Source organism: Aristolochia californica, unplaced genomic scaffold (assembly GCF_029961685.1).
Source record: "Aristolochia californica isolate CCGP_79_NKW_82.1479 unplaced genomic scaffold, dmAriCali1.0.hap1 SCAF_2, whole genome shotgun sequence".
Lineage (NCBI taxonomy): Eukaryota > Viridiplantae > Streptophyta > Magnoliopsida > Piperales > Aristolochiaceae > Aristolochia > Aristolochia californica.
In genome coordinates, this window is record NW_027181881.1 from 43348940 (window position 1) to 43369289 (window position 20350).

The window sequence follows — 20350 nt, forward strand, 5'->3', positions numbered from 1 at the left end:
AAGATTCAACCATATGATATAATACAGAAGTCTGACGACAAATTAACAGTACATCAACAACCAATCTCACCAGCACCAGGGTATTTATCCAGCACAAAACACACTTCAGCCTTCAATTTAGATCAATCACCCTCCAAAAACCAATTTGGAATGCAAAACTATGCAAATATTTGTCTAGGTTTCAAACATGTAAACTTGCATAGAATTATATGCTCCAATTAAACAAATCTGAGTCATAAAAATCGTTCCTTTTTGCAGACAGTAAATACACAGGCAGGCACCATCAAAAGCTTTAAAATAGGAATTAACATCATTATTATATCGTACTGACCCTAATACTACACCTGAAGGTTGCACAAACCAGAAAACAACAGAAAAGGGGCTGCTACAAGTGCTGGAGAAAAGAAACAAAAGGAAAGAAGAAAAGGGGGAAAATGAAGATCTAAATCAGGTCGAGCACTGCTCTCATATACCATTTAAAGTGGTAAAAATAAAATTTTGAAGAAGGAAATAGAAGAAATTCGAGAGACACCCACAAAGTCCTTAAAATTTAAATGACAAATTGATAATTAACAAAGTCACATGATTTAAAAACATTATCCAGGGCATCTATGGAAATATTTAAATCAGTGTTGTTTTAAAGGACTTTAATACCCTGTTTTTTAAAAATAAATCCTAAGATTCTTTTTTTAAGACGTAGGTATAAAATCTTACGAGAAGGGTATTTATGGAAGAAAAAATTGGTCTTCTAAAAACCCTATTTTTCCCCAAATCCCGCTTTTGACTTTTCCCTTTCGAATTCGAAATTCAAAATTTCCCATCTCCAAATCCGCCCCTTCCCCTATCGACTCCGATCGATTTGTTCATTCCCTCCTCAATCGTGTCGCCACCACCATCGCTCTTACCCTTCCCTTTCTCCTTCGATCTTTCTCGTCCTGCATTGACTACATTTGACCTTTTCATCTTGTGCAACCGTCAGGCCACCAATTGTCACAGAAACGGTAAGTGATATTTTATTTTATTTAACGAGCACATCATGGAGATTAATCTTGCCAAAACTCTTCGATTAGAAGATAAATTTGGCTAAAAACAAGGATTCAAGGAAAAAAGGAAACTTGATTCCCGTCAATGTAGGAGAAAAAAAGGAAACAGAGATTTTCGAGATAACTAACTTTTGGTACTTCTAAAATCCATGTCTCTCAAAATATAGCTCAGAATCACTCAAAGAGCTTTAATTTGATACCTAATTTGATATAAAAAACTTTGTTCTTGAATCTGTAATGATCACTTAATTAGTTTCGTTCTATAGCATAACCCTTGTCAACTTCAATGAGAATATCGTCTTCCATATATATCAAATTGACATGAAAGTTGATCCATCTGAAACTAGACATCAAACCCTTTCATTTAAGTATAATTTTCCTTTATGAAATATATTTCTTTTGAGAGAAAGAATCTGGTAGATTTCGGACTCTGTAATTTGACCGAACTGAGTACTCTTTCTTTCTTTGGCCAGAATGACTATTGACCCTTTCGAAATTGATATCTCCCTCCAGAAAACTCACATTCAGAATTGGTTTAGTAGGTAAGAAAATAAACTTACAGATATTTCTTTTAACATATAACTCTCCATATAAAGTCTCGTTCTAAATCGCATAAAACACCTCAAAATTGAAGCTTTGTGCTACTACTCGAACCTTTCTTGCTATCTGACCTTCATTGTTTCAAATATCAATTTCACTTTGAAAAAAACTTCGATTGCCAAAATTCTTTTGCATTGGAAAGTAGAATCAAAGATCTTTCCGACAATATAGAATTTGCAATTTGAAAAGTTCAGTATGAAGGTGTGAAAACCAAGGAAACAACGGATACTGGAACAAAAAAGAAAGAAAAATGAAGAATACGAACCTAAACTACTTAGAGATGATAAATCTTAAAAGGATATGGGTTGATTGAGTCAAACTCACAGAACTGGCTTTGATACCATGTTGAATTTCTGGAAAAGAGAAATATTTCACTAACTTATTGTAATTTGAATACAATTAGCCTCGATTTACAATACAGGAAAAAGTAGAATCCAATTACAATTAAACTACCATTTTCCTAGTTACACCCAATTGAGCATAATCTAGTGGAAATGGTATGTTTGTTTCTTTACGGCAATAGAAACCAAGAAACTTCTACTAATATCATAAGTCAAAGGAGGGTTCCAAGATTCGGAAATGGAATATGACGACAGCTGCCAAAATAAAATCAAAAAAAGTTTCTAGCATGTAATTAAAAAGGCCGAAGCACCTTAAGAAAGATTTCCAAACCACGGGAGCATAATAGCAACGAAGAAAGAAACCATTGATGGATTTCGGCTCACAAAGAAAGAATTGTCAGCAGTGATTCGAAGGATTCATTCCACATCTTTGCAACTGGTCATACGTCAGAGTTCTATTATTTAGGAGGCACCATTGTGCTATTGTTCCTCCTTTTCTTCAAAAGCAGGGTATAGAGGATTCACAAGAAAGAGAGTCATGTTAAGTCCAACCCTTTTCGTCCTTCTTCTCAAATATAAGGTATCTCTATTCTTTGCCCTTCTACCTTTTTTTTTTTTTTGCTTTTCTATTTTTTTTCTCTTCTTTTGCATTTTCCCTTTGAGCGTTTATAGTCATCTACATCAGATTTTACCCCACCACTTCTGCCAATTGAGACAAATGGTGGAGAGAGGGTGGAGATGAAGCACAGTTACTAATTTTTTGTTTATCATTTACCCAATTAGTATTGGGTAAGTAACAAAGAGGAATGTTCTTATTTATAATTAGTTGAGACGGAACGGAATAAATAAAATGGTAATCAAAACAGTATATAGAATATCTTATTCCATACCATCCATATACATTCACACCCTAATCGAGGGAAAGGGATGTGACATTCATATGTAATCATCAACCGAAACAGGGTTAAAATTGGGTCCAATCCAACCCAATATAAGTAACATAAGTTATGAGGTCTTTTTCTAATTAATAACCACATGACTTTAGCATTAACTTATTTGAGATTATTCCCTCTAACTCTCTCCCTCAAGTTGAGGCCCACAAAAACAGACAACAAGTTTAAAATGTAGACAAATAATGGGGTACACATTATACAAGGGCACAAAGTAGGCCCAACAAAAAAGACTTTGGACTTTATCGCCATGTTAAATTTGGTGTAACTAATCTCATGTAAGGATAGTTTGCGGTAAAATTGTCCATTGGGTGTAAGCAGGTGAAGGAACATTGTTTGATGGTAGAGGGGTAAATTAATCGTAAGTATGAAGATAGAGTTTGGCACCAAGTAGCGAGATAGGTTGACATCCAAGTTAAGGGAATTAGTTGCCTAACTAAGTAGATCCCTAAGACTTAAGTTTGTAATCATCAAATAAATAATTGAAGCATGGTCGAGTAGGACATGCTTGACCCTAACTCTTAAATCAGCTTGTGTGTTCTCTCCTTTATCCGATTTTTCCCTCCTTTTTTCTCCTTTCTTATCTTAACTCTAGCCAAATTGCATTACAATTCTACCCTTTCCCTTCTTCAAGGACTAAGGACCATACCATTTCGGTCCACATCCGTCCCAAAATGACAAGCTGAAGTTAGGATTTTTTTTCCAAACTAACAATCACACGACTTTTCCTGACATTAACCTATGTAATATTATTCCCACTAACAAAAACATATATTAAAATAAGGGTTTATACTAAATATTACAATTCAATCTCTAATTGACCTAACTGGCAGAAACTTGAAAAAAATAAAAAGAAAAGAAAGAGTGTAAACATACAATTGTCTGTATTGGAATTATACCAAGATTAAGTTCTGAATTTGGAAACTCTCAAAATAATTATGTAATATATAACAAAACAATAGAAAAAACTCAAGAACCAAACAACTACAATGGATACCTTCTTTAGAAGGAGACATAAGGATTTTTGTCAAGTCTGTTTACATACCTTGCTTCGTGCCAAGCTTCCCCACACAGTCGATAAGCCAGGATATACTGGAGGCTGTCGACCCCCAAAATCATCAAAGGCACAATCAACATAGTTCACAAGAAAATGGTTCCTTTCAGCTCCATCAGATGACTCCTGCTGCACCCTGTTGCAATTAATGTCTACTAATTAAGGACTTTTAAGTATTTATATAAAATCAGGAAAAGTACTAATGAATCCAGCCAATGTTTATGGGTTTAATTGCGAGATGCAATAGTTTATTCTAGTGATTAGATATTTTACTTAAAATGGGAAAGTTATAAACACACTCTCATTCAACAAAGAAAACAGGAAAGGAAAAAGTAACGGAAAAGGAAGCAATCACAAGCAAACACTAAGGACAAAGGACATGCCCTTTCCCAGCAAGAGAATTTGACTAAGCAGTGAACAGAACAAAGGACATGGGACATGCATTTTCAAAACAAAAAAGGGAACTGACTAAGCAGTGATCAGAACAAGAGACATGCAAGCCCATGAGCAATGACTCCCTAAAAAGAAAGGCAAGAATGACTGCACCAATTGTTTCCTTCATCGTATTTAGGGCTTCCTCTATTTGATACGAGGCCAAGAATTCATCTTTGGAGTCCGGTCAATGAAAAGTTAGAAAGAAAGTTATCCACTTGGAAGGGTAGATTATTATCTAAGGCTGGAAGACTCATTCTATTGAATTCATGCATTGCTCGTAGACCTAATTATTTCCTCTCCTTTTTACCCTGTCCAGTGGCTGTTTGCCAGAATATTGAAACTTTAAACAGAAGGTTTCTGTGGAGGGGTCAAGTAGAAACTTTAAATATCATCTTGTAGCTTGGGCTGATGTTTGTAAACCAAAGTCTCAAGAAGGATTGGGGATTCAACTCACACAAACAATAAATAAAGCCTTCCTCCTTAAGTGGATATAGAAATTCAATAATTCTCCACAGCTAATTTGGAGATCAATGGTAGCTACTAAGATCGGTTTCTCAGATTTTTGGTGGACTCAAGGGGGAAGAAGACATAATCTCTCCCCGCTTTGGAAAGTTTTTATCTTCTTCTTCCTTTGTTTGAAAAAAATATTCAGCTTTACGTGGGATGTGGTAACAGAATCCGTTTTTGGTATGATTGGTGAACTGATAAGGGGCCTTCATTTGATAAATTATGCTAACGAGGCTAAGCATGTGCAGTAATGTCACTGTTCAGCAAGTTTGGACAGATAAAGAATCCTGAAATTTCAACTTCAGAAGAGGTCTGAATGAATTAGAAGTTAATCTGGTTTCTATCGGGTGCTCAACAAGGTGGGATCTGATCACTGGCCGATAATACTTTCCACCTCTTTTGAAAAATGGGGGCCTGCACCTTTTCAATTTGAAATCTCTTGGTTATCTGAGAAAAATTTTGATTCTCTTATAAATGGATGGTGGGTTGAAGGTCAGAGCTACTGTAGGAGAGAGTGGGTTTTCCCTCTCAAATTGTGATTTTTAAAAGGAAAAATGAAGGAATGGGCTTCAAGTCGTCGTACCTCTTTGAGTGCCGAGAAGACATCTCACCTCTCTCGGATTGCAAATCTTTACCTGGTCAAGGAAAAAAGGTATTTATCTCCTACTGAGTTCACTTCCCGTAATACTCTGAATTCATACAATACTTCATCAAGAGAAAATTCGATGGAAACAAAGAGCAAGATTTAAGTGGCTGAAAGAAGGTGATACCAACACCAAGTTTTTCCATGTCATCGAATTGGCAAGAAAGAGATCCAACCGAATTACCTCATTATGTATTATTAATGAGGTAACGTTGTGTCAGACCTCAATCAATAATGTATTGGTTCAGTTTTTCTCAAATATATATTCAGAGGAATGTACTAATAGGCCAAAAGTCCAGCACATATGTTTCTCCCGGCTCTCACATGTTGCAGCTTCCCTATTACAGTCCCCATTCTCAGCTAAAGAAATTGAGAGGGTTGTTCTCAGTATGGACTACGACAGGGCTCCTGGCCCGGATGGTTTCAAAGGAGATTTCCTAAAAAGGTTTTGGCCAAGGCTCAAGGAGGACATCTCTAGTATGATTCATGGTTTTTTCATGAATGGTATCACTTTTCGTAGCATCGGCGCAACTTTTAATACCTTGATCCCGAAGAAGGCCAGTGTTGAGAAGCCAGAAGACTTCCAACCCATCAGTCTCGTAACAAGTGCATATAAGATCATTGCAAGAATTTTGGCGCATAGGCTAAAGGTCATGCTCCCGATCCTCATACACCAAGGATAGGGTGCTTTCCTGAAGGGGAGAGAAATCCTAGACTCCACTATGGCAACTCATGAGCTCATCGACTATTTCAGTCATAAAAAGGATCCAAGAATAGCCCTCAAGTTTGACCTAGAAAAGGCTTACAATCATATAAATTGGGTACTCCTGGATGAGTTAATGGAGAAAATGGGCTTCAGTGCAAAGTGGAGGTTCTGGATCAGGAGTTGCGTGAGCTCGGCCTCGTATTCTCTGATTCTCAACGGCACGGCATGTGGGTATTTCAAAGGGTCTAGGGGCATCAGGCAAGGAAACCCACTCTCTCCGCTTATCTTTAATATTATAGCGGAATTTCTCTTCTCGATGTTTTACTCGGCGGTGGATCTTGGGTGGCTGCCTTCAATTAGCAACCAGCATGCTTTTAATATCCCAATATTGCAATACGCGGATTATACTATCATTTTTGGGATCGGAATCATGGATGGCGGCAGAAGGTTGAAAGCAGTTTTGGGTCTATATGAACTAGCCATGGGGCGGGGGAAAACTTCCCTTATGGGTTTCAAAGTAAGTCCCGATCTTCTCAATGATATGGCAAATCTCTTTGGATGTAAGACATCTAGCATCCCATCCACTTACCTTGGCCTTCCCCTCTTCAATGGTCAAATAAACCAAAATCTGTGGAACCCTGTGATGGAAAAGATTGAGACCCGTCTAGCATCCTGGAAGGGCCGTTTTATGAGCAAAGTAGGAAGATTCACTCTCCTAAAGTCTTGAATTGTAGGCATTCCGAATTATGCTCTATCTTTTATGCCCTGTCTTGCTTCAATTTGCAAAGACATGGACTAGTTAAAAAGAAGATTTCTTTGGAGAGGATCAAGTGATACTTTTAAATACCATTTGGAGGCATGCAGTTTAATGGAATCTCTTTAGTATTTAAGACTTAAGATCTTCAGATGTCAACAAGCTGATTTGGTGGCCAGACTAAAGTGGAATATTTATCAATGGTTGGCATCTAAACCAAAGTGTTCATGAGATTTTCTTTGTGTGGCATCTTTGTGCTCCGCCAAACATAAAAAATTTCATATGGAGCGCCTTGCAAGGGAAAATACTCACAACAGATGTACTCAGAAGATGAGACCACCATGCTATTGATCCACTCTGCCCTTTTGCAAATCAAAGAATGAGACGGCCAATCAAACCCTGCTTCAATGCTCCCACTCTTGGAAAATGTGGACCTCAATCCTAAGTAAGACGAGGCTTCAATTCTGCATGCCAGTTGATCTGCTATCTTTTAGTAAGTCGCTCGATAATTCCTCCCTCCATGGGCTAGGAAAACTTATGGTCTCTGCCTGCACTAGATTCATCCCCTAGGGGATTTGAAATGAGCGCAACCACATGCGATTTGAGACAAAATGTGATTCCGCGAAAAGAGTTGCTAAGTGTGTTTTGGGTCAGATCTCAGTGTGGCTTCTTACCAAGAGGCCTTTTTCCTCTTTTGTGGGCACCTCTATCGGAGACAACTAGAGCACAATGGCAAGAATGAGGTTTGTCTCCAAGGCCTCAGTTATGCAAGAATGGATCCCCCCAAAGCACGGTTTCCTAAAGTTGAATTTTGTCGATTCCTCACTGGGCAATCCCGGAATCGCAAGTTTTGTGGGAGTTATTTTAGATCCCTTTGGCAATCAACTTTTCTCGTATGTTGGCCCGTTAGGCATTGCTGATTCCACGTCGGCTGAGCTTCAAGGTCTTCTTAATGGGCTTCGTGTTTTCAGAGATAATTGTAGAAGCCCTCTACATATTGAAGCAGACTCAAAGGTGGTAATTGGTTGGTGCGAGTTCAACTACGCTTCCTCTCCCCGTGGCACCATTGGGACTCTTTTAGGGAGATTCTCGAAATTGTTTCTCAATTTTCTTGTATCTGGTCTCACATTCCGAGATCAGCCAATTCGGCAACTGATGTGCATGGTAAGACTGGAGCAAACGTACAATCTCTTGTTGTTAGGAATTTGCTCCTATAACTTTTGTATTTTTCTTGTTTTTATATAAATATACATCTTTATCAAAATAATAATAGTAATAATAATCTTATTGAAGAGCTTAATTCAGTTCGGATATACGGTTAAGCTCCACGACCTCCTCAATGGGCTCCAAGTCTTTCGTGATCACTACGTTGGCCCCATTCACATCAAGGGAGATTCTAAGGTAATGATCGTGGAGAGGAGTTCAGCAATGTGCTTGGCGAATCCCACGGGTGCCTTTGAATTAAACATAAGAGACTCCATTTAATAAGACCGAAAAGGAGGAATCCCCAAGGAGTATTGAAGCCCTTTTTTTTCCGAGAAGACACTCAAGGAGCTTCCAATTGACACGATCAAACGCCTTTTAAAATCAAGTTTGAGAGCGAATCTTGGCAATTTGGAGCGTATGAAGTTGTTGAGGAGCTGGTGCGTGGCCATTGCTGAATCGAGGATGTTCCGGCCATGGATGAAAGCACTCTGGCATGGGTGAATGATCTAAGAAAGGACGCCTCGGAATCGATTGGCCAGCATTCGAGCAATGATTTTATATGTACTGATGGTAAGGCTAATAGGCCTAAATTCCCGAGGGTGCTCCGTATTAACCTTCTTAGGCACCAGAGCAATGAAAGAGGTGCCCAATGCCCGATAAGTAATGCCGCAGTGACAAAAGTTGTTGACAAGAGCATACATATCATCGCGGCTAATATGCTACCAGTGGCGGAAGAATTCCACATCGAAGCCATCTGATCTCAGGGCCCGATCTGTGGGCAACCCAAGAGCAGGGAGTTCGATCTCAGCAGGAGAGAAAGGAAGTTCGAGCTTGGCAGCATCCTGGTCACTAATACATCGGTACTGAAGCTGATGGAAAGTGGGACAATCAAATCATTCCTCAGTGTATAGCTCTGCAAAAAACTTCACAATGACGTTAGTGATTGAGAGTCTATCTGATCTCACCTGGTCCTCAATATTGAGGGAGGTGATACGGTTAACTCTCCTCTTGGCTGAAGCGATGCAGTGGAAAAAATTTGTATTTCCATCTCCAACAGACAGCCAACAGAACCTAGCCCGTTGCTTCCAGTGAATACTTTTTGGAATTCTTGGATCAGATCATTACGAAGAGAGAGTACAAGGATAGAGAGGGACTTTTGCTCCTCAAGGAGGTCGAGCTCAGAAATTCAGCTGAGAAGAAATTCCTTTGGAATAGCAGAAACCGGTCGGTGATTGGAAGATGAGGATCTGATTTTAGTTTTTGAAAGCCTTCAACTTGAGAGGGAAAGTCCACTCTGGGTTAGGGTTTGATGGGATAGATTACCACCAATTTGTGAAGTTTGAGTCAAATTTTGAATATCGGAACCAACTATTTTCGAATCAGAAAGGTGGCCGACCCTAGGATAGGGAATTAAGGTCAATAAGAATAGGCCAGTGATCAAAGCAAGCTCGGTTGAGAACTCTGCAAAAGGTATTTCTATGGATCTGGAGCCAACCCGTATTTGCAAGAAAACGATCCAGCTTGGAGAGAATTGGAACTTGTTGTCCATTTGTCCAAGTGAACTCTTTTCCCGAGAGAGGGATCTCTGACAATTCGAGGCTACCAAAGAAATCGGCTAATGGCCCAAGTGGCGATCCTGAAACTAGATTGCGATGGAGTAAGTTGTTGGAGACAGGTGAGTTGCTTCAACATGGCCGGGTTCCAGATAATAAGGATGCCACCAGCGTGACCATAGGCGTTAATAGCAGTCCACTCAGGGTCCGGGGAGTACCAAATATCTCGAATGATAGAGTTGACGAGAGATTGAGCATTACTCTCTTGGAATATGGCAATAGACGGCTTACAGTCTGTGAGAATTTATAGTGGCTCGCTTGGAGCTTGAGCAAATTCCCCGAATCTTCCATGATATAATAATCATTGAGGGGTTGTTTGGGGATTTTTGTAGTCTCCTTTGTTCCAAGCAATTGCCCCATATAGATAGCACCGAACCTTGTTGCCAGTTCCATCATTTGTTCCCATTCATCTAGTCGGTATTTGTGCCTTTCAGATTGAAGAGCCTCAACAAACCACCGAGATCGTTGTCCAGCGGGTGAAAGGGAAGGTCCACCAATTGTTGAGTCAATCGGAAAGGTTACGGGGGTGAGGAGAGCAATTGATACCTGATGTTGTACTCTATTGACGGAGCTTTCCTCTGTGTTTGTAAGTGTTTAGAGGAGTGGAGGTAATGGTTGATCAGGCTTGTACTGGTGGCGAGACTGGCCGGTAACTAGTGTTGATGGATGAAGAGGAGTTTGTATCAGATTGCTCAGTCGAAGGGAGTTTGGATTCATAATTGAGAGAGGTGTGGGGCATTGGATCGGTGATGGCAATAAATGGTGGTTGGTGGGCAGTTGCCATGTGTTGGATGGAGGCCAATTTCTAGGGGGGTGACTGGGTTTTTCATGGGTCCACGTAAGCATAGGTTCCAGGTCAAGGGGCAATTGTGAGTTTTCCAAAAATGTCAACTAGTCAAGGCGGTCCAGATGGCAGAACTGAGAATTGTTATGACTTTTGTAGTTGTAGGAGAGAATATGACAGACCGTCAGGGCAAGAGCTCTATTGACGGATATCGAGGAGGGAGGCATTGTCTGACACTTGCGGCAAAGTCAACGAGGCAGGCTCAGCAGGGGGAGTAGGTGGAACAGTGTTCTGAAAAGTCGGCTAGGTCTCTGCAAGGAGGGTAGGAGGGTAGGTGGGGGTAGTTCAAAATTTGAATGAGGGTGGGAGATGGGAGTGGACTCGGCTGGAATCAAGTGTGAGTTGAGGTATGGGGGGTGGTTTCCATGTCACCGAAGGAAACATGGACCCAGAAGGATGAGGATCCAAAGGTGAGTTTGAGAAGGTGGGAGATGTTTATTTGCTGGGTAGGGAGGAAGAAGAACTTTGCTTGGTCTAGCGCCTTTAGTACCTCCGTTCTGCTATCAATTTTCAGAAGATTACCAAAGACGTTGGCTATGCTTTCCAGGGTGTGTCGGCACCATAGTTCTATGGGAATTCCTTTTGCAGTGACCCATTGTCCAAATGAAAAGCTCATGATCATCAGGGGCCAGTCCATTAGTTTTTCAATTGGAGAGGCTGAGTCTGTGATTGCTCCTTGTGCCAAGGTTCGGTCTTCAGGAGTTTTGAAGTGTATTAGCCAGAGAAGTTCAGTGACATGGGAGATGAGAAGAGTGTGGTCAAGAAGCAATTTGTCGGTGAGTCAGCCAAAGATAATGTGATCAGAGGAGTAATGCAGGCGGGTGGTAGCCAATGCAGCATTGACCAACCGTTTTTGCCCATGAGAAAAGGCCTAGGCCGGGAGGGTGAGGAAGACGAAATCTGGATTATGATGAACTAGTAGAGGTAGTTGGTTTGGAAGAGATGTAAGTGAGTGAGGTGACATCAGAGTGCGGGAGGAGCAGTTTGTGACCGTGTGAGTGGGCCATTGAATAGCCAAGGTTGGGTGGGAGGGTGCCACAGCAGGTGGTATTGGGGCTGTATCGGGCAGGAGTGGGAGGATGCTATTGCGAAAGGTAGTCCATGATTGCTCCTCGAAGACATTGGGTGATTCTGCACTCCAAGTTCCCATGATGAAGTTGGGTGACAAGATAGAAGACGAACTCACTTGTTCAAAGCTCCCTTGTGTTGCTGCGTCCCGTATTGCTGGAGACAACTCTATCAAAGATTTTTATGAAAGAATCTCCAGCAATAGTCGGGATGGTGATGTACAATGGTCTTTGATAGGATGTGGATAGCTCTGCCTGAATTTTCTTGAGTTTGTCAAATTGTAGTGACAGTCTTCCCGTAAAAAAAATTTATAAAACCTGTTTATAATGTTTTTGGTCTCATGTACTTAAGATCAGTAAATTATATTGCTGATTCTTTAGCTGAACAAGGAGTTTCCCTACAATCTCTAGTTGTTAGGGGAATTCTCTTTTAGTTTGTATCTCTATTCTCTCATATAATGAAACATCCAATTTTAAAAAAAAAAAGCCTTCTGCCAAACTAAGAGTGCTGAGCCTAATTCAAACAAGCATAACCTTGCAATAAGCGCAGGTTTCAGCAATCAGATATGAAGAGGGTGGTCTCAGAGTATACCAAATAATACACCCAGCACTAGGTTCCATTGGAGATCATCAGATGGGAAACCAAACAAATGTTTTACCACTATTTTGGCCACTTTATGATCTGTAGGTTTTAATTCAAAAATAACACGACACAATATTGCAATCTATAATTTTTTTTTTTTTGAAATGATGCTGGTCATATTCCTATCTATAATAAAACTGAATCATCTATCAAACATTCTTATGAGAAAAATTATTAAGAATAGGAAAAAATATACATATTTTTGAGAAAAATTATTAAGAAGAGGAAAAAATATACAACATGTACATCATTCATCAAATGCCTGCAAAAAAAAAAAAAAAAATAATACATCATGCAAAACAATATACCAAGTATCAAACAGTAAATGTTCCCTCACAAAGGAACACAGTACTTTAAAACCAAACGGTTAGCCAGGGAATTAGCACTTCACAAAATACACAGTACAAACCCAAGACGCTAAACAGATCTAGATAATCTCAAATTTCATCATACTAACTAAGTAATTGCCAAGGCAGTTTCTTATCCAGTAATAACCAACCAATAACCACAGCTTAATCTCCCTTGACAACAATTGGCATGAACTAGATTGAACAAAATTTTCAATCTGCATAAGAGAGTATGTATGATGTACCTTCCAAGGTAACTGAGGAGCAAGAGACGGGGTATGAAATGCCAAAAGGAAAAGACGTGGAACATGAACTGTTCAAAGAAGTGTTAGAAAATCTATTGAAGAGCAATATCATCATTTTTCACTCATTATAAAGTCCAGCAGCTACGTTATCTTATTCTCTGTATTTAGTTTTGTCTTGAATCCTATTTTCATGTAGTTTGAACAAGTGTATAGGGAGATATAAGGGAAGTGCTTTAATTGATAAAGGGTATTTCTGTAATTTATTTTCTAAAATATTATTAAAAGCCAAGGGGTCGAGCTCGATCCCCAAGAAGAGCCTTTCCAGCATTCTAATTTCTCCCCTTTTTCTCTCCTTCACTCTGTCTCTCTCTCTCTCTCTCTCTCTCTCTCTCTCTCCAAAACCCTAAATTTCACACTTTTACAAGAACTTGTAGAAGAATCTAAGAGATGTGCTATCAAAAAGTAAAGCCTAGAAGATCTCATCATATTGCTAAGAAGGCGGCTTCTCAAGCAAAGATATTCAGATTTTTTATCTTTATATTAAGTCAGTAAGCACAAAGAGATAATATCCTATAAAAAAAAGTACGTCTTTTCCTCTCTGATCTCAACTCCTTTTAAGTTGAGGTTGGATTGATAAAACAAAGGAAAAAAATACATAATTTTTTATCGGTCAGAGTCCAGTTGAAAAGCAAACTTGTTGGATTTCTATTTTCCCCATAGATCTGAAGTGAAAACTTGGTCTTTAGGGTGTTTCTTCATTCCACATCCACATTAATGTAGCTTGGCTATTTTAGTGAAATCGCATTGCCAAAAGAGAGCACAATACACTCGGATTGCCATACGCGAATGAGCAGCTCCACCTCCTCTGAGGTATGGTTTCCTCTTGAGCTTACATCAAAATTCAACCTAATCCAACCTTCCTTTAGGAGAACTTCAATAAGACATGGGGATATACCTGGCAGAAGAGAAAGCAATCATTTCCATACTACGCCCTTGCAGAAGAATGAAAATTTGGTAACTCAAAATTGCATATAGGGTAGTGTAGTTGGTTAATACGCTAGTCCCACACACTAGAGGTCCCCAGTTCAAAGCCAGGCTCTTACATTCAATAAACCTTTCTAATTCGTCAGAATAATCTACTAAACATTGTAGCATAATTTTAAGTGCAGTACTGTTAACAAAATCTTCCTCTCTAGGAAGCCAGACGGCCTTCCAAAAGCTAGTAAGTTCATCCTTATCAATATAGTATCCACGGTATTCCATCTAACTTCCTCTCCTTATACCGTTGTCCTGCCTCCGTTCGGAAAAGAATTGAATTCCTAAAAAGGAGATTTTTGTGGGCTGGGCCAAACGGTGAAAGGAAGTACAGCCTCGTGAAATGGGCTAAGGTATGTAAACCAATAGCCATGGGAGGCTTTGGGATCTGAGATACAGCTACAACTAATTCTGCCTTATCATTTAAATGGATCTGGAGATTTAACATGTATCCTGATTTGATTTGGCGGACTATAGTTGTTACAAAGCAAACAAAATTACTAGTTGGTAGACCGAAGGTGGAAGAAATAATAAGTTATCCCCCGTGTGAAAAAAGATTGTAATATTGTTACCTGAATTCAAAAAAAAGCAATCAAATGCTACACCGGAACAGGTAGTCTGACAAAATTTTGGTTAGATTAGCGGGTGGGGCCGAGCTGCATCAATGTCAGTCATAGTTTAATCTTTTCCTTGGCTAGAAGAAAGGATGTGACCATTTCAATCCAAAGGACAAATTCTGGTGAATGGAACTTAAATCTCCAGAGAGCGCTGTCGGATGTTGAAGCACTAAAAGCCTCCAATCTCATCACAAGTCTATCCTAGGTACGGCTCAGAAATGTACCCGATTCACTCATCTGGACTCCATGCAAACAAGGTACATTTTTTATACTGCCTCAGCCTATAACTTCTTGCTTTTCCCCTACCCCCCTCAAACCAATCAACATGCAACCATAGCATGGTCCTTACTCGTGGCTCCCCGAACAAATTTTTTTATCTAAAGCGCATGTCGAAACAAAATCCTCACATCTGATTCCTTAATTCGTCGAGGAACCCCTATCCAAAACCCCTTGTGCCCCTATTGCCAAACTTCTCCTGAAATTGCCACTCACATCTTGTTATACTGCAACTATGCTCACACTGTCTGGACTAGCCTTATGGAAGGAAAGAAACAACCGAAAACTCAATCTAAAATTTCTTCCTAGTAACAATCTGATTGAAAATATTGTGGGCCAAGTTTCCATGTGGATCCTCATGCGTAAAGAATTTCGAAATATAAATGGCTCCAATCTACAAGGAAACTAGCGGCTGATAGCTAGCATGTCATATCCTTTCCTCCCCCTGGCTATGGAAACTTGGTCCCCTCCTCCAATGGGACACTTCAAAATAAATTTTGACCGAAGCACATTTGGTTGTCCAAGCCCTGATGGGTATGGAGGAGTTACCCATGATGATAATGGAAATCTTCTTTTCACTTTCGTTGGGCCAATTGGACTCTCTGACTCAACCACGGCTGAACTCTCTGGACTGTTTAATGGACTGAAACTATTCAAGCAACATCTAGTGGGCCCACTCTCCATAGAAGGTGACTCGAAAATGGTTATTAACTGGTGAGCGAAATCAGTTAATCCTCCTTGGCGGCACTGGGTTCTCAATTAAACTGTAACTGGAAATACATTCCTAGATTAGCTAATTATTTAGCAGACACTCAGGCTAAATTAGGTATTTCACTCCAACAACTTGTTGTGGAGGAAGGCTTTTTTTAGCCAGGTATTGTATCCTTCTCTCTTCTTCTTAATAGCATTTACACCTTTTACTCAAAAAAAACTGTTAACAAAACACATGATCATAACCAATTCAAAAAAAAAAAAAAAACACATGATCAGTTTACCTCGTCAAGATATTGACCATAGCTCGAAAAGCAGCAACCTAAACAAGACAGATAAATATAAACTAAGAAATCAGCAATTCATTTGAAAAGTAATAAAACCTACCAACAGTTCACATAGAAAAATGAGAATAAACACAAAGCAGGAGTTGCATGGTTAAAACAACAAGAATAGACATCATGAAAGCACTTAAGTTACACATCAAGGAACCTGAAGTGTTTCTCCCCCATCGCCTATAAGATGCAGAAGCATATTGAGAATTGGCTGTAGAAATTGCAAGAGAGTTGTAGACTCGACATTCTTCAAACTGTTGATTGCCTGCACACGTTGATAACATGGAGTACTCTCTGAGTATCTCCTTTGCAGAAATATAATGAAAAGTTAACTGACATCCCCATCAAGGAGTCGAATAGAGAAGAAGCATCATGCCTAAAAAGTGAATGTTTTGCACCATACAATGTAATATTTGTCAAAGACATGCACCATTCTAAAATTTCTTGGATGCATCAATTTTATTTTAATGCTCTAAAAGCTTCATTGCACTAAAGACAAACTAAATATTCAGAAATAAAATAAAACAAAAATACAATCAATTAGCATAACTGAAAAAAAAAATTGAGAAAGAGTATGACTGAAAATTTAAAACCATCGACTGGCTAATCTTGAAATTTTTGCCAAAGAAAATTGCTTGTCCATAGAAAGATCCAAAACTTTAAGTAATATCTAGTCAAATATCCAAGGGGTTGTCTTTTCCCCATTCCCATGGAATTACACAAGTGAAACCGCCTTCAAAAATTAATAGATGGTTATAATTGTTGTAATAAATTAATAGACCTTGCAGCGTTGACCTTAACTCTGCCTTTGTAGAATCTACTACAGCAAGTACTCCTGAATAGACTATTTTTTTAAAACAATTTAATGCATTAGTGCACAAGCCAGCATTAGATACATATCGCTTCTCATGAATTTCAAACAATTACATACCACAAAAGAGATTAAACAATGAAAATTAAGACCACTAATTTAGGCATTTTAAAATGTAATAATAGTAAACAATTTTTTCATTATTCAAGAGAATGAAGACATAGGTGTATTGGGATGTTCTTTTACGGTCTCCTCTGCCTACTACTTCATCGGGGGATGGTCTTCCCCCAATGTTGAGCATGAGGTGGTTTTCACTTGGCATCTCAGTGCCTTTCCTAAAGTAAAATTCGTTTTGTGGAGTGCTTGCCACAACAAAATCCTTACGGCGGACAATCTTAGGCAGAGAGACAACCACTCGGTTGATCCCCTTTGCCCCTTCCACGGCACAATGGAGGAGTTAGTCAACCATCTCCTCCTTCGCCCTTTCTCATGGCAGGTTCCGTTCTTCACCTCATTGATTAGCAATTTTGTATGCCTACAGATCAAGTTGTTGTCAACCAGATGCTCCTTGGCACTGCCCTTCCTGGTTTGGGCAAATTGCTGATTTGCTAATGTGCCGCCTACATCCTGTGGGGTCTTTGGAACGAGACGAACTGCAAACGCTTCAAGGGCAAGTTTGAGTCTATGGACAGAATAGTTGACATTATTTTGGGGCATATTTCCTCTTGGCTGCACACCAAGAAGGCTTTCTCCTCTTTCTTGGGTTCTCCTATTCAAGACAGCTGGCATTGCCTGGCCTGCTTGCATGATCACTCGAAACCCACCATCGTCCAGGAGTGGTTCCTCACTTGGTAACCCTAGAAATGCTGGCTTTGGTGGGGTTATTCGTGATTCCTCAGTCAACCAAATCATCTCCTTTGTTGACCCTTTGGGAACTGCTGAGCTCCTTGGCCTCCATAATGATCTTTGTATCTTTTGTGACCATTGCAGTGGTCCTCTCCATATTGAAGGGGTTCCAAGATTGGCGCCCTCCTGCTTCCACCCCACCATTGAGTCATTGGGATGTGTACTATGAGATTATGGATATAGTCTCCCTTTTTTATCGTACTTGATCTCACATTCCGAGATCTGCAAATTTTGTTGTTGATGTTCTTGCAAAGCTAGGAGCTTCCCTCCAATCCGTTGTTGTTAAGGGTTTGCTCCCTTAAGCTTTTGAAGTTTTGTTTCATAAATAAAATCATTTTTCTTAAAAAAAAAAAAAACAAAGACATTGGTGTCACACATACAAGAAAGATTGGAAGAACTATCCTGTAAGGGTATGACAACCACAAATGCTACCAAATGCTTTTCCAATATACTCAGCAATTTGACAAGTGCAACCTATATGGCTCAAAAGGAAAAGTTTGCTACCAGTAATGTGCAAATGTCTAACTCTTTAAAGTGTTTCCACATAAATATAATTTTGAAAGATGCCAGCAAATTTTTATCTAGAAACAGAATGGTATCGAAAAACGCATGTACAGATGCATTACAGCAAGTATAGAAGTCATATAAAAAAATAAGTACCTCAAGAAGTTCAGAACCCCAAGGAGGGCTAGTGCGGAGAGTATGTCGGTCATACTCAAGGAAGAAGTCTCTAATACGTTCATTCATTGGGTAGAGAGAGGAACACAATCTTAAACGCAATCTAAAGATACATTTTCCATCCTCCAAATAATCGAGCCTCTCCTACCAAACCATGTGATAAGAAGAAATAACTGTCAAAATATGGAACCTCATGTTTAACCACAAAATATTGCATCATAATAAATTATAAAGCATTAGACACCAGCCCAAGAGAAACATCACACTCTCAAAACTTGAATAATGAAAGAATAGCGAAAGAAAAAAATTGAATAAATTTAATGGAAATCAAATGACCAAATGAGTGGATAAAAATACCTTAGTACTATCTTGGAGGTAATGAGCAGTCAGCTCTCTCATTATAGGCAAAGAAATTTCAGTGCGCAACCTGAGGAAAGATGAGATGATTCATTGTGAAACCATACAAATAAGAAAGATTTAGTACAGGTCACTAGTTAAGAGAAATTCTGTGTTACAAAAATAGTCCAGTTAGGGTGAGAGAGAAGTACTAACTGTGCATGAGTAGACAATGGAAGTGCAGCATATCCAATGTGCACCTAAAGAAATTCATAGGAAAAAGTGAAACTTGTCAACATGACATGATGATTGGCAAAGACAAGGCAATACAAAACACAACGACTCCACCACAGCAGAACTCTCTACAAGCTAAACTTCAATGGGAGCGCTCTTGGCTACCCGGGTCCTGCGGGCTATGGAGGAGTTATCCACGATGCAAACGGTTGTCTCTTCTTCACCTTCACTGGGCCACTTGGAGCCTCTGACTCCACCACAGCAGAACTCTCTGGACTGCTTAACAGGATTCAAATATTTACAAGCAGGCTCACAAGCCCCCTCTGCATCGAAGGGGACTCAAAAAGGGTCATTGATTGATGTGCAAAGTCTATCCGACCTTCATGGCATCATTGGGATATGTATTCAGATATTTGTAATTTAATTTCTTCTTTAAATTGTAATTGGAAGCACATTCCTCATTCTGCCAATCATTTGGCAGACATTCAGGCTAAGCTAGGTATATCACTCCAACACCTTGTTGTGGAGGAAGGCCCGCCTAGCTAAGTTTGTTTGTACTTTAATCACTCTTTTTAATAGTTTATAGACCATATTTCAAAAAAAAAAAAAAATACACAACACAATGAAGGCCAAATAGAAAATATATTTTTTTAAGGAAATGCAAGAAAAATATTTAATTCTAAAATCAACAATTATCCCAGACAAGAAATTTGACATTTACCATTCTACAAGCTTAAGAAAGAATAACAAATAAGATTGAAAAGTGAATATAAATGAACAAGGTTCTTTTCTTTCCAAAAAGGAAGGAACATTTTTAAACAGGGAAAAGATAAAGAATGAAAAAAATAATGGAGGTCAGCACAACGCGAGGATACAACGCGAACATTTAACAAAATTCTTGTTTAAATTAGATAATGATATAGAAAGTGTAGAGCCTGAGAGATGTAGAACAATATAGGGGGCTTCACATGTTTTACCAAAACTGGTTTCTTACATATTACAAATTTGTAATTTCTCACTACAGCTAACCCAGAAATATATATATATATATATGAGATTTTGATACTCCTATTCAGATTAATTTGACATAACCTTTCTTTTCAGTTCCCTTAATGATCTAGACAAAGATAATTTTGGTTCTGAAAAAAGAAAAAAACAGAAACATACTGGTCTTGGAGCTTCAAGTTTCGCCTGAAGATCAACATGGAAGAAAGTAAACAGTAGATGCTGCTGGGGAGTTAAAATAGCAGGCAAACATATTTTTATCTCATCATGATAGCTGGCCATCCTAGATCCAACAGCTACTTGAGTGTGAGTCCATTTCTGAAGGGGTGCTCCCGAATCCCTTGGATACATTGCCTGCCAAGATAATACAGACAATATTAATATTCATCAAATCAGTAAAACAATTTG

At 39.1% G+C, this 20350-nt stretch overlaps 1 protein-coding gene across 2 annotated transcripts in view; it reads right to left on the minus strand.

The window, feature by feature from the left end:
* LOC137957196 (guanine nucleotide exchange factor SPIKE 1-like) overlaps positions 1-20350 on the minus strand; it is a 74345-nt gene that overhangs the window by 37668 nt on the left and 16327 nt on the right. For both annotated transcript variants that reach the window (XM_068804932.1, XM_068804933.1), the window contains exons 13-19: positions 20105-20296; positions 18920-18963; positions 18725-18794; positions 18350-18511; positions 16130-16237; positions 15922-15959; positions 3980-4124 (exon numbers count right to left, since the gene is read on the minus strand). In XM_068804932.1, coding sequence (XP_068661033.1) covers positions 3980-4124; positions 15922-15959; positions 16130-16237; positions 18350-18511; positions 18725-18794; positions 18920-18963; positions 20105-20296 — 759 coding nt within the window. The remainder of the gene's footprint in view (positions 1-3979; positions 4125-15921; positions 15960-16129; positions 16238-18349; positions 18512-18724; positions 18795-18919; positions 18964-20104; positions 20297-20350) is intronic.